Source organism: Papaver somniferum, chromosome 5, assembly GCF_003573695.1.
Source record: "Papaver somniferum cultivar HN1 chromosome 5, ASM357369v1, whole genome shotgun sequence".
Classification (NCBI taxonomy): domain Eukaryota; kingdom Viridiplantae; phylum Streptophyta; class Magnoliopsida; order Ranunculales; family Papaveraceae; genus Papaver; species Papaver somniferum.
Genome location: NC_039362.1, coordinates 146021041 through 146035668, shown reverse-complemented (window position 1 = coordinate 146035668; position 14628 = coordinate 146021041). Strand labels below are relative to the sequence as shown.

Here is a 14628-nt window from a genome sequence, read left to right as displayed (position 1 = left end):
CTCTAAAAAAACATAAAACACACATACCCAATTAAATTTAACCAATTTCATATTCATATTTGTTCGTTAAAACTAAATTTTAGATAAACTAATTTTAACAAATAAAACCCTAAATAAATTATACAACAATATGGATAAAACAAAAGAGATTAAGAAAAAAAAAACATACCTCTTTTGTAACCCGGGTTCATCAAGTATCTCGTTTTTTTCTTTTCTTTTACTGCTCGTTACTGTGATGTGTTGGTTTAGAAGCTGTGTTTGTGGGCGGTAGAAACAAAGAGGAGGTAGAAAAGAAAAGAAGAAGACGGAGAAGATTAGGGTAAAGGGAAAGTGAACACGTGGGCTATACGTGGTGGTTAGAGATTGTCCGGGCTTTAATGCCACACGTGCTAGATACGTGTGTTAATAGAAATACAACACTATACGTACACCTGCCATGAGGCGTTGATTCCTTCATTCGCCTGAGTGAAACCAAGCGTTGATTATACGTACGCCTGAGAGAAGAGTGAGGCGTTGATTATACGTACGCCTGAATGAGGCGTTGATTATACGTTCGCCTGAAACAGGCGTTGATTATACGTACGCCTCAAAACAGGCGTTGATTATACGTACGCTTCATTCAGGCGTTGATTATACGTTCGCCACACCAGGCGTAGATTATACAAACGCCCCTTCTCCGAGCGTGAAATATATGTACGCCCCACAACAAGCGTATTCTTTACCAACGCCCCACAACCAGCGTTAACTATATCTCCGCCCGGCCCAAACGAAGATTATACCAACGCTCCACATGCAAGCGTGGATTATACATCCGCCCGACTAAATATACTCCACTGCCTTAACGTGACACTACAGACTAAACTCAAATTTGATCGTTTGTTTTGGTCTTTGATCTTTGGTTTTGATCTTTGGTCTTTGATCTTTGGTTTTGATCTTTGGTCTTTGATCTTTGGTTTTGTATCATAACAAGAGTTTGCAAAATCACGAGCTATTAGTCTAATTCCACCATTTCCGGTTTATTAACAAAATCAATAACTTTATCGATTTTCTTGAATGTTTTTCTTATAATGATTTTGATAAAGTACCCTCGTTTTAAATTATACTAAATGAAAGTATTCCCATTCTTTGATCTTTTGTTAAGTATCCACCCAATTAAGTTTTAGGTAGCAGTTATGTCACCTATTAAAAGTCTCATTTACCCCTTAACCACACTTCCTTAGTGGGAGGGTAAAATGATTAGACGATCGTGAAAGCGAGTTAACGATCCTGAACCTGGCTCAACGAGTATGAAAGCAGGTGTAGTGATTATGAACCTAACTCGACGAACATAAAAAGTGTTATAGAATGTCGATTTTCCACCAACCTAAAAACCCTATGACACTTGGAAAGGATAACCCTTTTAGGAAATGATCGATCCTGATAAATGATATAAAAGGTGAACATGACAACAAGTAAAAAGTAAATAAATAAGTTAATCGTGATAAAGTAAACTAATATTGACATCCTGATAAATGATGCAAAAGGTGAACAATCATCAAGGAAAGAGTAAATAAGTTAATGTGAGACGAAAAAAACAAATTATAGAATAAATACGAAAAATGTTTAAACTTCCGGAATACTTGACTAAATCGATACCTGAATTAGGCGCACTTTATAAAAAATTCCTTACGAAAACAAAATCAAACCAAGGTGATGCCAAACTTAAACACTTGGTAAAAAATGTGCACAAAATCAAACTTTTTTTTTTTGGTAATACGTGCGTCTATCCACCAGGCACCAGGTGACGTTTGGCTTTTCAGAGACACCCGTTATTACCCTAGGCCTAGTAAAATCCGAAAGACGAGAAAAAAATGTGAAAATCTAGATCACAACACGCGTGCAAAATGCAAACCAGCTGTTTACGGTATAAAACAATTTCTTTCTTTAAGTAGTTCTTCTTTAATGATCTTTTCTTGTTCACAAAACCCATTTCCTTCTCTAGACAACCAACACAGAGAGAGACTGAGAGAGTAAAGATATGTCGACGCCACCGCAGAAGCCATGGAAAGCTGAATATGCGAAGTCAGGGAGATCATCATGCAAAGCCTGTAAGAGTCCCATTGCCAAAGAAATACTTAGATTAGGGAAAATGGTACAAGCTACACAGTTTGATGGTTTCATGCCTGTAAGTCATTATCTCCTGTTAAACCCTAATCGTTGTTTTTTTTTCTTTCTTTTTTCTGCTTTACCAACAATATTATGGAATGTGGGATTATTCATTTCAGTCTTGGATTTTTTAGGTTTTCTTGGTTATTGTGCCTTGAAAATGGTGTTTTAGGGTTCAAAGAAGGTTTAAGATCAAAGTTTATTGTAATACTCAACTATGTTTGGTTTAGTAAATAGTATGAATTACATTGGATATAGTAGCATTTTGATGATCATCCCTGTAGTTTAAACTTAAAGAACTGACCCTTCTTGTGTTTGTTAGACTTGAGAAAGATCCTTTTGAGTAAAATAATCTTGAAATTGGCATCTCGTTGTCACATTAATGCTTTGAGGACCATGCCTATTGTATTTTAGTTAGGGCAAGCCGTGATTAACCTGTCACATTTGTAATTACTGTAATGTAGTCAGACATTGGTGTATGTTGTTTCAGAGTGCATAATAAACCCATCAATATTTGTGTATGTTGTTTCAGAGTGCATAATAAACCCATCTATATTTGTCTGGAGTTGGGGTACTAGAGTGGATAATTATTTAAACACACTAACCTTTGAATATATGCAGTCTCGGCTTCAATAACCACATACATAGGGAGATACGACATTAAACAATGATTTTGAAGTGTATTTTACAGCGACCTTTTTTCATGATCTTGTTAATAATGCCCATATTCTTATGAAGTCTATTTTTTGTTCTGGAAAGGGTCAGTATCCTGGTGGTATTTGCCTATTTTGTCAATAACTTTAAACTGCCTAGATGATTGTTTTATAAGCCAGTGTTAGTTATTATAGCAGAATGTTCAAAGTCAGGAATCACGGTTTGTAGACATACTTGAAGTTATTAAGTCAGAAGTGTGAAAATCTTAGAAAAGCGTAGTAATTAATAAAGTGAAGAGGGGTGTTGAATGTGATCTGACATGTCTAGCTAGGACTAGAGGAAAGTCGTGAAAAGATATTGTTGCTGGTTCTAAATTAGTCGAAGAAGACAGGATGAAATTAGATCAAGTCTTGCGATACACTAACTTAACACATGGTTTTTCACTTTTTTTGTTGTTAAATGAAAAGGCACAATTCTTCCCTGACCACAATTTAGATAAAATTAAGTTAGCATCGTGGTGAGTCTGCCAATGATCCTGGAAATAATTTACTAATTTAGTTGGTCGATTTGGAGTTGTCATCTATAAGTAGATTGTGTTGAGACTCTTTTGGTGTTATATGGGCTTTATAATAGCCCTACCTAAACCTTCTTCTGGGTTTTCTTCATTCTCTGTGGGTCTTACAGATGTCTAGAGTCTAGAATGGAACTCGACTTTTTCTCATGATGGGCAACATGGTTAGGGTGTCGGAGGTATTTCTTCGTCTGAGCTCTTATGGACTTCGTAGCTCAATTCTCAGGAGGTCGAAATCATTTTTTGGATAGTATGAAGAATGTTATGAAGCATTATAATTCCATGTTCCGTTCTTTATATTTAAGATACTTATACTTACTAACCTTGTTCTAATGTTTTTTATACTTCTTTTACTAAGTGATCTTACCCATGCACACAACTCTTTCTTTGACCAGATGTGGAACCACGCTAGTTGCATACTCAAGAAAGCAAACCAGATCAAATCGTATGTTTTTCTTATTAATGGTTATCATGATGTATTGAAGAAGGGGATGCTTGTTATTTTCCGTGTTGCCCACCTAGAACTAACTCAGTAACCTTGTTCAAATAATGCTTTCAGTCCCGATGATGTTGAAGGGTTAGACTCGCTTCGATGGCAAGATCAGCAGAAGATAAGGAAATACGTAGAAGGTGTTGGATCTTCTTCGAGTTCGCCAACTGCCACTACTAATGAATGTGGTGTGGAAGTATCACCGTCTGGACGTGCTGCATGTAGGCGCTGCAGTGAGAAAATTCCGAAGGGAGAGGTTGGTTTTTTGCAGTTATATATCTTTATCAATATGCTGGTAATAAATTTTGATGCTGTGACTGTGTCTCATAGATTTTAGTTCTTGTTTTATTGAAAGTAATTGTGTAAGCTAACCGTTACTGCTTACTTGCTAGACTTGGTGCGAGAATCACTGATGTGCAAGCTGATAATGTAGTTTTAAATTATTATTTTTTATCATAAGTACAAGTTATTGATTCTGAGGTTGCATTAGTACATTGGTTGTGGTGCGAGGAGTTTTGAACTTAGGTCTTGGGTACCTAAATTTTACTTCTTCACTAGAGAGGCGTCTGCCAATCTTTTTTTGTTTTAAAACATGATTCAATTTGGTCTTTGCTTAGGTGCGCATATCAACTAAGGCTGAGGGGCCAGGTGCAAGGGGTGTGCAATGGCACCATGCCACTTGTTTCTTGAAATCATCTCCTTCCACCCAAGTGGATAAGCTTACAGGGTGGGATAAGCTTTCAGTTTCCGAACAACAAAATTTACGTGCACTGAATCAAAAGGGGGCTTCCACTGTTAAACAAGGTATGCTATTATTTGTATGGTTCATTATCTTTCTGTTGGTCTACCTTTTTGGTTCAAAGGGTACCTGAGACTGCTTTTCATTTTGGGGCGTATTGCCTTTCTGGCCGTGTAAACTTCTCCATCTCTCTTTCAATTCTTCATTCATCATTAAGGTGACATCATCCACGTGTGGGAACAGTTCTGATATTTATCATTATCCGAAGCAGAGAGGCAGAAGAATGAAGAGCATGCTGAACAATCTGCAAAGGTTGGGACAAAACGTAAAATGGTTGCTGCTGGTGACCAAGTCCTCAAAATTCCTAAACCCGAAGAAGGTGTCTCCTCTAGCAGGGGAGCTAGTGAAAAACATGGAAGTAAAGCTGTACAGCCAGCTTCTGATCTGGAAACCACGCTAGAAGCTCAATCGAAAGAAATATGGGCCATTAAGGATGATCTCAAAAAGCATGTGGCAACATCGGAGCTGCGAGAAATGCTTGAGGCAAATGAGCAAGATTCAGCTGGATCTGAATTTGATTTGCGTGATCGCTGGTAAAGATCTCTGAGCAAGGACTTTTTAGTTTATCATAATTTTACCACTGTCTCCGTGTTTTCGTATAAGCAAGCATCACGTCATGCCTTCCTCTTGCAGTTCACATGTCTTTTATGCAGTGCAGGTTGTAAACTAATTGATCTATGAGAACTCCTGTCACAGTAGGGCATAATCGTTCACTAGTTCTGCTTGTATATGGTTGATACTATTGCGTGATAATACGGTTTCTGACTATGCTCTTGCACACCTATTATAAATTTTAGATCGGCACATGTGTTCGTAAAATGGTTATTATATTAAGGTCTTGCATCACATAAATTTTGGTTATTAAAGAACTGCCAAGGAGCTTCTGTTGTGCTTGGAATCTATGCCTGTGCACTCCCATTATATTAGTGTTGGCTGTAGGCACTCCAGAATTGTGTAGACATGGTGCTCGACTCTTATTTGATAAATGTGAATGGTCCTTTGTTTAATACCCTATTGCAGATGTTCTCGTTTGACCTGCTTAAAGTGACATTCCCGGTGGGGCACACATGGGGAAGGTTTAAGTGCTGTTTCAGGGCGACAATGCTGTATATGCTGACTAGGACATCCTCGCCAAAACTCAACCTAACTTTGTCATCCACCGATTATATCATTACAATCAAGTGGTTCAGTTACCTTTAGGATGATACGTTTACATTTTGTGGAATGTCAAGGATGTTCTCTTTGAGGTGTAGATCACTGTCACCTAAAATTTGCAAATGAGTGGGCCCCACATAGAATTCATTTAATCATGTAAACGGGAATGGAACCTGATCTTGTTTCTGATTACTTACTTTTTCTTGTTCAAGTGCTGACGGGATGCTGTTCGGTGCACTGACTAAATGCCCTGTTTGCTCCGGTCCTCTGCATTATTCTGGAGGTAATTATCGTTGCCATGGCTATGTGTCAGCATGGAGCAAGTGCTCATATTCAACTACTTCCCCTGAGCGTGTCAAGGAGAAATGGAGAATTCCTGAAGAAACAAGTAATGAATATCTTCGCCAGGTACTCAAAGTGATTAACATGTGTCTTGTTCTGAATACAATTGATTAAAGATTAAATTTATAATTTATTCGTTGTATCACTGGTCGTAGTGGTTCAAGTCTCAAAAAGCAAGGAAACCTATTCGGGTTCTACCTCCCCCATCTTCTAACAAAGCTTCGGGAAATCAAGCTGTGAATGTCCTGTCTCAGACATCAAAAGTTGAAACGTTGGAAGGTCTCAAAGTTTCGTTTGCTGGATTCCCAAAAAAATCCGTGGTAGAAGTTGCCTCTTTAGATTCATCGTTCTTATACTTTATTTATATTCTTTTAATTTGTATACGTGGCAATGTGAAGCAGCTGCACCAGAAAACCCTTTAATATCAGTTTTGACAAGCTTCATTTACTTAGCTCATATATATTACTATTGATTAAGAAAACTGTGCAGGAGGAATGGAAGCGAAAAATTGAGGGTAGTGGTGTGCTGATACATCCAAAGGTTAAGAGAGGTGTGTTCCTTTTCCTTCACGCACTGAAATTAAAACGGAAGTTGGGGTGGTGGGTGGTGTGGGGGTGGTGCTGCTATTGCCTCGAAATTTTCTGAAGAAGTTGAATAGGGGCTGATGCTGCTAACTTTAGTACTTCACATAGATTATAACATGTTAAGTGCTGCGGTATTTTGATTAGCGGATCCTGCCCTTCTAAAATGTGCTGGAGCACCAAAGAAATGCTCATATTCACCTCAGAATATTAAATATATTTAAATTGGGATACCCTCTTTTCCGTATGAAGATGTAAGATTTGTGGCTAAAGTGGTAAACTTGCATCTTATTGCAGATACTGATTGCCTAGTTGTGAGTGGTGAGGCAGATGGTGAAGATCCCGAGATTAAAAAAGCAAGGTAGGATTTCTATTTAAGTCTGAAATTTGAAGTATTTCTAGTTCTCGTTCCTTCATCGAAATTTCCAACTTCTATGATGACAAGATTTTCGTGTCTAATCTGGTCAGGAGAATGAAAGTTTCTGTTGTGAGAGCAAGTTACATTGAAGAGTGTATGAAAAGGCAGAAGAGGCTTCCATTTGATCAATATAAAGTTGAAGCTGTTGGCAAGGCTTCCAAAAGTATTGTCACTGTGAAAGTCAAGGGAAGAAGTGCGGTGCATGAAGCATCTGGTCTGCAAGATACAGGCCACATTCTTGAGGATGGGAGAAGTATCTATAATACGACCTTAAACATGTCCGACTTATCAACTGGAGTTAACAGGTTAGTATTGACTTAATTCAAAGTTCATTCCGTTCCTCTTCTTTTTTTTTCTTGCCGAGCAATATTTTACTCCCTTGGTTTATTCTTGTGTGTAAATTAATCACATCCTATGTTTTGTTATTTGAAGTTATTATATTCTTCAAGTAATCCAAGATGATAAAGGGTCCGACTGTCACGTGTTCCGCAAGTGGGGACGTGTCGGAAATGATAGGATTGGTGGAACCAAACTGGAAGAGATGTCAAAATCTGATGCAATTATAGAATTCAAGCGTTTATTCCTGGAGAAGACAGGAAATACCTGGGAATCATGGGAACAGAAGGATAATTTTCAGAAGCAACCTGGAAGATTCTTCCCACTAGATATTGTAAGTTGTTTTTGTCTTGCTCGAGTTTTTTTTCATTCCCACATTCTCTTCGCGGTACATTTCCTACACAATGGTAAATATATACAATTTTGTCTTTGTAGGACTATGGAGTCAACAAACAATTGAAAGAAAAGAAAAGTTTCAACGAGATAAAGAGCCACCTTGCTCCTCCTCTAGTTGAACTAATGAAGATGCTCTTTAACGTAGAAACATACAGGTTTTGAGCTACTTCTATTCCCTTTTTAAGTTGGTATGAAACAATAAATTGTAAGACCATGTGCGCTAACGAAAGTTGTATATTTACAGGAATGCCATGATGGAATTTGAGATAAATATGTCAGAAATGCCTCTGGGAAAGCTGAGCAAAAGTAACATTCAAAAGGGTATATTCTTCTATAACCTCCTCTGTATGATTCTGCTGTACACTAATTCCTTGGGTGTAGCAGTGGTACTTGCTTCGATCAGCTTTTATGCACTGTGATGAAAAACTTTCCTCTTCAACTTCTTTTCTCAGGTTTTGAGGCATTAACAGAGATCCAGAATCTGTTGAATGGCAACAGTGACTCTTCTATGAAAGAGAGTTTGCTTGTAGATGCCAGCAACCGTTTTTTCACTGTGATTCCTTCAATCCATCCCCATGTCATCAGAGGCGAAGATGATTTTAAGTTGAAGGTATGTCCCATAGAAGCAAACTCAAATGATGATGTTTGTGCTACTAATGTCATGTGTACTAAATGGAGTTGTTATATTTCCCCTGTCTGTTTTCTTGTGACTAGTCGTCATCAATCATTCGGGAGGGTGATTGTCATGGTATGCGGATTAGATTATTTATTTTCATAATGAACCAAAAACCTGAACCTGAAAACACAAATTTATCATTTCCTACTCGTAGACTCCACAGTTTGTGGGTATGTTTGGGCCTCTTTGCCACATTGCATTTGAAAATTAAATCAGATTCCAGTGATGCAGGTGGTCCAGAACATCCGGCCCTGTGAAGCCAACTTTCACTGATCTATAGTTAATAATTTCGGCTGTTGCTGAATATTTCTGGAAGCAATCAATGACTAGAATGAAAAAGACCATATTAAGTCTACTTGTACAAAGTAATTGATTTTCATCTAGGAGTTCATCCTGAAATATTGTCTACACGAACTTGCTAATAATCCATACTCTTTGTTTGTGGTTCTAGTTATTCTATCAGCTGCAGAGAATGTCCTTGGGCTAGTCATTTAGTAGTTGGTTTTTATGCCTATCAGTTTTTATTGCTAGTGGTTGGTTAGGCTACTGGGGAGACTATTCTTCTGATTGCTAATACTATCGTGTATGCTAAAGAATCTTGTCGAGCAGTTGTTTTTATCTCTCATACAAAGTTCGGTGTCCTTTTCCAGCACTGCTGCTGCATACAATTATCTTTATATGAATTTTAAATGTTCTATGTTGTAGGTGAAAATGTTAGAAGCTCTTCAGGACATTGAAATAGCTTCGAAGCTGGTTGGTTTCAATGGTGACGACGACGACGAGACCTTAGATGATAAGTATAAGAAGCTCCACTGTAACATTAAACCACTGCCTCATGACAGTGATGATTATAAGCTGGTCGAGAAGTATCTCCATACAACTCATGCCCCCACACACATGGTGGGTCACACCGTATTTGTTGCATTAGATGAGTATCACTTTCCAAATTTTGAGTTTTTTCTCACGATCTTTGTGATTCATCTCAGGATTGGGGTCTCGAGCTGGAAGATGTTTTTGCAGTTGAACGAGCAGGGGAGGTTGATAAGTTTGCTCCATACAGACAGAAACTAAACTATCGGATGCTTCTTTGGCATGGTAAGTTAAACTGCAGAGCAGATTAAATTAGTGCGAAGGACGTCTACTCTTGTAAAATCGCTACCCAGTCCTTTCTAGGAATTGTCAAGCTATTAAGTAATAGACTGCTCTTGACTTCCAACATCCAGACCCTTAAGTTGTGTCAAGAAATGAATAAGTTATCGACTTTCACAAAGCTGATGAATTTGTGGTCAACAGGTTCACGTTTGACAAACTTTGTGGGTATTCTCAGTCAAGGATTAAGAATAGCTCCTCCAGAAGCTCCAGCAACTGGTTATATGGTCTGTCTCTCTCTCTTTCTCTCTTTCTGTCTCTCTTTCAAACGTAATATTTTCATACTGACACTATCTTGCTCATCTTTGATTAATAGTTTGGAAAAGGAGTTTACTTCGCTGATCTGGTGAGTAAGAGTGCTCAGTATTGCTTCACTGACAAAAAGAATCCAGTGGGTTTAATGCTTTTGAGTGAAGTCGCCCTGGGAGAGGTGCATGAGCTCAAGAAAGCCTCGGTGAGTTGATCTTGCCGTGTATCTTTATTAGTGCGTGCATGCGCGTTACGATTTATGTAACTTCCCAGTTGTTACATGCATGATGTGTTATTAAGCTTGCAAACATGGAATAGCTTGGTTTTAACTCAGAAGGAACTTTTGTGGTGGGAGTACTGTATAGGCTATTCGGGCGGGAGTCTAGTGTAATATGCTCCATAAGCCATTTACTGGTCTGTGATTATGAAAGGTTTATCAATATTGTCTATACCACATTGTCATTTCGATTTCCTTTTTCTTTCTGATCAGTATATGGATAAACCTCCCCGAGGGAAACACTCAACGAAAGGGCTGGGGAAGATGGTACCAAAGGAATCAGAGTACGTGAAATGGAGGGATGACGTGGTTGTTCCTTGTGGGAAACCAGTTGCATCAAATGTTAGGGCCTCTGAGCTGATGTACAACGAATATATCGTTTATAATACTGCCCAGGTTAGTTTGCTTTTCTCTACATCATTATGTCGTTTGCTGTGTCTACTAGTTTGGTACAACATTTATGATCTCTTTTCTTTGTCAAAAAAAATTCAGTTCAAATGTACTTTTGAGGACCAAACAGTTCTGCAAGCACCATCTCTTTGGTAGTAGGTTGCAACTGGCAAACGAATGCTCACCCTGTCAAGGAATATAACATTAAATTAAATTGTTATAGGAGATTCTCATCCAAACCTAAATAAATGCTTGATAAAAAAAATTCTTGTTTAATTGATTTGCAGGTTAAAATGCAGTTCTTGCTCAAGGTAAGGTTTAAGCACAAAAGGTGACCAGATCTTGAGATAGGTTGCTGATCATTATTCCCAGTCATTCCAAGGTAAGAGTACTTTTGCGCAATGCTATTGTGTGGGAAATTGGATTTTGGATGACAGTTAGATCCATTTTTTGGGGGTATGAATGATGCCAAGTTTTGGTAAGATCTCATTTTGGGAGTTTTGGGAGATCTATCAGTCGAAATCTGTTTTGAATGCTTAGAAAAAGTTTGTGTATATGTAAATAGTACTTCTCTTGTCAATGAAAACAAAAAAAAAGAGACCTACATTTGATCAATTGGATGAGTTTGTTCGGTTGGGCTCTTGAGAACATATGATATGACACGAAAAACGTCATTGGACCTTCAGATTGGGTATTATTGGCAAGGTGCTTCCAGAATACCTCTTTTTACATTGTCTTAACAAAATTTTTTTTTTTTGTTTAGCGGGACTGCCCTCCAGGTTCACAGCATGTACAGCTTTTTATAAGCTGCAAGCTTGTGTTTGATTTCCAATATTTTCCATAGTATTAAGATTGCAGACAATTGGACCTATATAGATGAAAAGAAAGGTTAGTTCTAGTAAAAGTAGGTCCATACATACTCCATATCAGAATCATTTTGTTGCCAATATACATTGTATGTGCATCTGCTACTGACTCATCTTGTGAAGTTAAACGGCATCAAAGGTTCGTGTATGGGGAAGGAGCACTTGAATTGAGATTCCTTGTTTGGCTTTTCTTTTTCTTAAATTATTATATATTGACAGTCTGGTATGGTTATAACTATGTGGTAGTACTAGTAATATTGTATCTGCAGTAGTCAATAGACGCCTATACCTGTTACTAAAGCATGTGATGTAATCTGGTAACCACAACGTAGATTAGTACAGATCTTGCGTTTAGCATTTATGTAACTCCCCATCTGTGGACCCCAATATGTTGAGTTTTGGGTCCCATTTGTAACTAGATTTAGACTTTTTTGTTCAGAGTAGTCTTGTACTCTTGTGGAGGTTAGGGCTCGTGGGGGCTATCTATCTGGTTTCATAGGTTCTTTTATACCCATAGTGAAGCAGATTGCGTAGATTTTCAGGAGTTTCGAGTCCTAGGGTCATTTGCAATGCCTCCCATTTTATATATTTGATGTCCTGGATGGGGAAAATATCTTGGTTGTGCGTTGTTTGAGTATTTATCTAGCATTTTGAGACCCAGCTATTTCACATACGATAAGTTTTGATTATAGTTGCAAAAACGTTTGTCAAGTGAAAAAGTTACCCAAATGAACTAGATTGATTAGAATAATTGGTTGTGACTCGAACAGTCCGGGATTTAAAAAGACATTTCTGCATGTCTTAAGAGTCGTTAAGACCTTTGTGGGGGGCGTGTCTATTGAGGTGGTAAAGTTGATGAGTGTTAATAGTCGCAGCAGCCTCGTGGCCCTCCCAAGTGTTTTTGGGATCGGTCAAAGATGGCTTTATTATGGCTTTATTTTTTTGTATTTGTTGGATCTAATTTCTTGAAGTGTTTTTGGGATCGGACTGTCCTGATACTGTTTTAATAATACTGGGGTTAATACAAAATCTCCGGGAAACCTGATGAAGCAACGAATAGTCTCTTCTTCTTCTTTTTCTGGATCAATTATTAAAGCTTTGTTAAACTTCATACTCTTTTTGACTTTTCTTTTGAACACAAAAGTTAAAGAAAAAAGATGATAAAAATCAAAATAATTAAATTAATTAATCAAGTAAAATTACATAAACAAATAAAATGAGAAGCAATATTAAAATGGCCAGATGTCATCAACCAGTACGAAAAAAACAAACAAAAGGCATCACTTCCCAAGTGCGGCGGTGTTCGGCGCAGAAATTATATAAAAATGAAAATAATAATATAAAAACCAAAATGAAAATCAACACAAAGTCTAAGTGACTCCTCTTTAATTAAAAAAGCTTAATTATAATTAGTTCCATTATCTGATGTATCAATGTTCCCTAAGAACCTTACACAGAGGCCTTCCATGTTTCCTCACTTGACTACTTATAAGACCCCTTCAAGAGAATTTCAAGACCCACTTATGTATCCGTGCCATAGACCTACTATTCTAAGTTCAGGCTAAAGCACCCTTACCTAGTGTGCTCGTGTGCAAGACTTTTCAAGTTTCAGTACTACTAATATTCTTCATTTCATTCACAGTAGTATATTTCTTCTCTCTATCCATCTCTAATGGCTACTGGGAACGGTGGTGGTTCTGGTTCACCTTGTGGTGCTTGTAAATTTTTGAGAAGAAAGTGTGCGTCAGATTGCGTGTTTGCACCGTATTTTTGTTCTGAACAAGGTCCGGCTCGGTTTGCGGCGATTCATAAGGTTTTTGGTGCTAGTAATGTTTCCAAGTTGTTATTACATGTACCTGTTCCTGATCGGTGTGAAGCTGTTGTTACAATTGCTTATGAAGCTCAAGCAAGAGTTAGAGATCCTGTCTATGGCTGTGTTGCTCATATTTTTGCACTTCAGCAACAGGTAATATACAAAAACAGCTTATTCATTTACCATTTTCTATTTTTGTTTCGTTCTAAACAGCCGGTCGTCTTGTGAATTCTTCTCCAGGAAGAATATCTAGACTGACCGGAACAAATATTCATATAGATGTCGAATTCATGCTAACATCTAGTTTGACCCTTTGAACAAAAGGTGGCATGTTTACAAGCTCAACTTATGCAAGCGAAATCACAATTGGTGAACAAAGTTGCCGCTGACACACGGTCGTCACTAGAGAATCATAATTGGATGGAAAACGTTGCTGCTGCTGCAGCTGTAACATCTCAACATATGAGCTACCCAGCTACGTATATGCGGTCTTCGGTTTCTCCTCAGAGTTCACTGGAATCAGTTGACAATAGTAACTGCAGTAATAATATTGATATATCATCAATGCAAGGAATGCATTATACAAGCAGCGACAGGGATAGTGGTTATAATACGAATGACCACCTTCATTCGTATCAACCTTATAACAAGAAGAGAATGATTTCTAATAATGAGTTGGGTGAACTTCAAGCTTTAGCTCTTAGGATGATGAGGAATGATTTCTAATAATAATAATTTTCTAATAATTCATTATGAAAATTATGAATTTTATCACCTTCTTTTTCCCCCTCTCTCGGAGGATATGCCACTATTAGCCTGGTGTTGTTTTTCTTTGTACATAGAAAGTAAAAGAATAATACTGTAATCCGAAAACCCGGGCATGGTCATTTTTTTACTTGAAACATGAGACTACTGGAGGTAAACTGTTTGAAGTTTAATTAGTGTTTTTAATGTTTAAGAGTAAGTTCCATGGCACTGGTAAGACCCATCAACACACAAACATGCATTACCGGGTGATGATGCAGTCGGCGAACGGCTCTTTGGAGGTGATGATTTTTCTGCAAGGTTAGGATCAGAAATCCTAGCTTGTGTTGACATTACAAATCATTGTTTTGCCAATTTCTTTACCCCTTTGCTAGGACTAATATTTTGCGATTGCCCAATTCTAATGTGTATTTCTCCAAAGTTGTGTAGTAATATTTTTCAAAGTTGTGTAGTAATTGAAAATTCTCCAGTATCTCTCAAATATATGGTTCAAACTTATACAAACTAGCGTTCTTGTATTTGCTTGTCTTCTATATGAGTCGTCAGAGTTCAGGTG

General features: G+C 37.7%; 2 protein-coding genes across 3 annotated transcripts; both read left to right on the top strand.

The window, feature by feature from the left end:
• The first annotated feature begins 1902 nt into the window (after positions 1-1902).
• On the top strand, positions 1903-11243 carry LOC113283094 (poly [ADP-ribose] polymerase 1-like). Of its 2 annotated transcripts, none has more exons than XM_026532246.1 (20): positions 1903-2164; positions 3766-3815; positions 3930-4116; positions 4478-4664; positions 4871-5192; positions 6027-6222; positions 6312-6476; positions 6634-6706; positions 7035-7098; positions 7206-7460; positions 7588-7825; positions 7927-8042; positions 8132-8208; positions 8340-8497; positions 9269-9463; positions 9550-9658; positions 9857-9939; positions 10029-10166; positions 10452-10634; positions 10916-11243. In XM_026532246.1, the coding sequence occupies exons 1-20, from the start codon at positions 2018-2020 to the stop codon at positions 10961-10963; spliced, it is 2991 nt and encodes a 996-aa protein (XP_026388031.1). In that variant the 5' UTR covers positions 1903-2017; the 3' UTR covers positions 10964-11243. The 2 variants fall into 2 exon arrangements, with proteins under 2 accessions (XP_026388031.1, XP_026388032.1); XM_026532247.1 differs by having other exon boundaries at positions 1904-2164; positions 6646-6706.
• Positions 11244-13035: 1792 nt separating this feature from the next.
• Positions 13036-14553, top strand: LOC113277938 (LOB domain-containing protein 16-like). Its single transcript, XM_026526902.1, has 2 exons — positions 13036-13460; positions 13632-14553. The coding sequence occupies exons 1-2, from the start codon at positions 13167-13169 to the stop codon at positions 14031-14033; spliced, it is 696 nt and encodes a 231-aa protein (XP_026382687.1). The 5' UTR covers positions 13036-13166; the 3' UTR covers positions 14034-14553.
• The last annotated feature ends 75 nt before the right edge of the window (positions 14554-14628 follow it).

What these genes read in the sequence shown, in the direction of transcription:
- LOC113283094 (XM_026532246.1), top strand. Translation starts at nt 2,018, where the DNA reads ATGTCGACGCCACCGCAGAAGCCATGGAAAGCTGAATATGCGAAGTCA. An exon ending in ACATCCAAAGGTTAAGAGAG is followed by an intron (nt 6,707 to 7,034) that starts GTGTGTTCCTTT and finishes ATCTTATTGCAG; the next exon opens with ATACTGATTGCCTAGTTGTG. An exon ending in TTATCAACTGGAGTTAACAG is followed by an intron (nt 7,461 to 7,587) that starts GTTAGTATTGAC and finishes TGTTATTTGAAG; the next exon opens with TTATTATATTCTTCAAGTAA.
- LOC113277938 (XM_026526902.1), top strand. Translation starts at nt 13,167, where the DNA reads ATGGCTACTGGGAACGGTGGTGGTTCTGGTTCACCTTGTGGTGCTTGT. An exon ending in TTTTTGCACTTCAGCAACAG is followed by an intron (nt 13,461 to 13,631) that starts GTAATATACAAA and finishes TTTGAACAAAAG; the next exon opens with GTGGCATGTTTACAAGCTCA.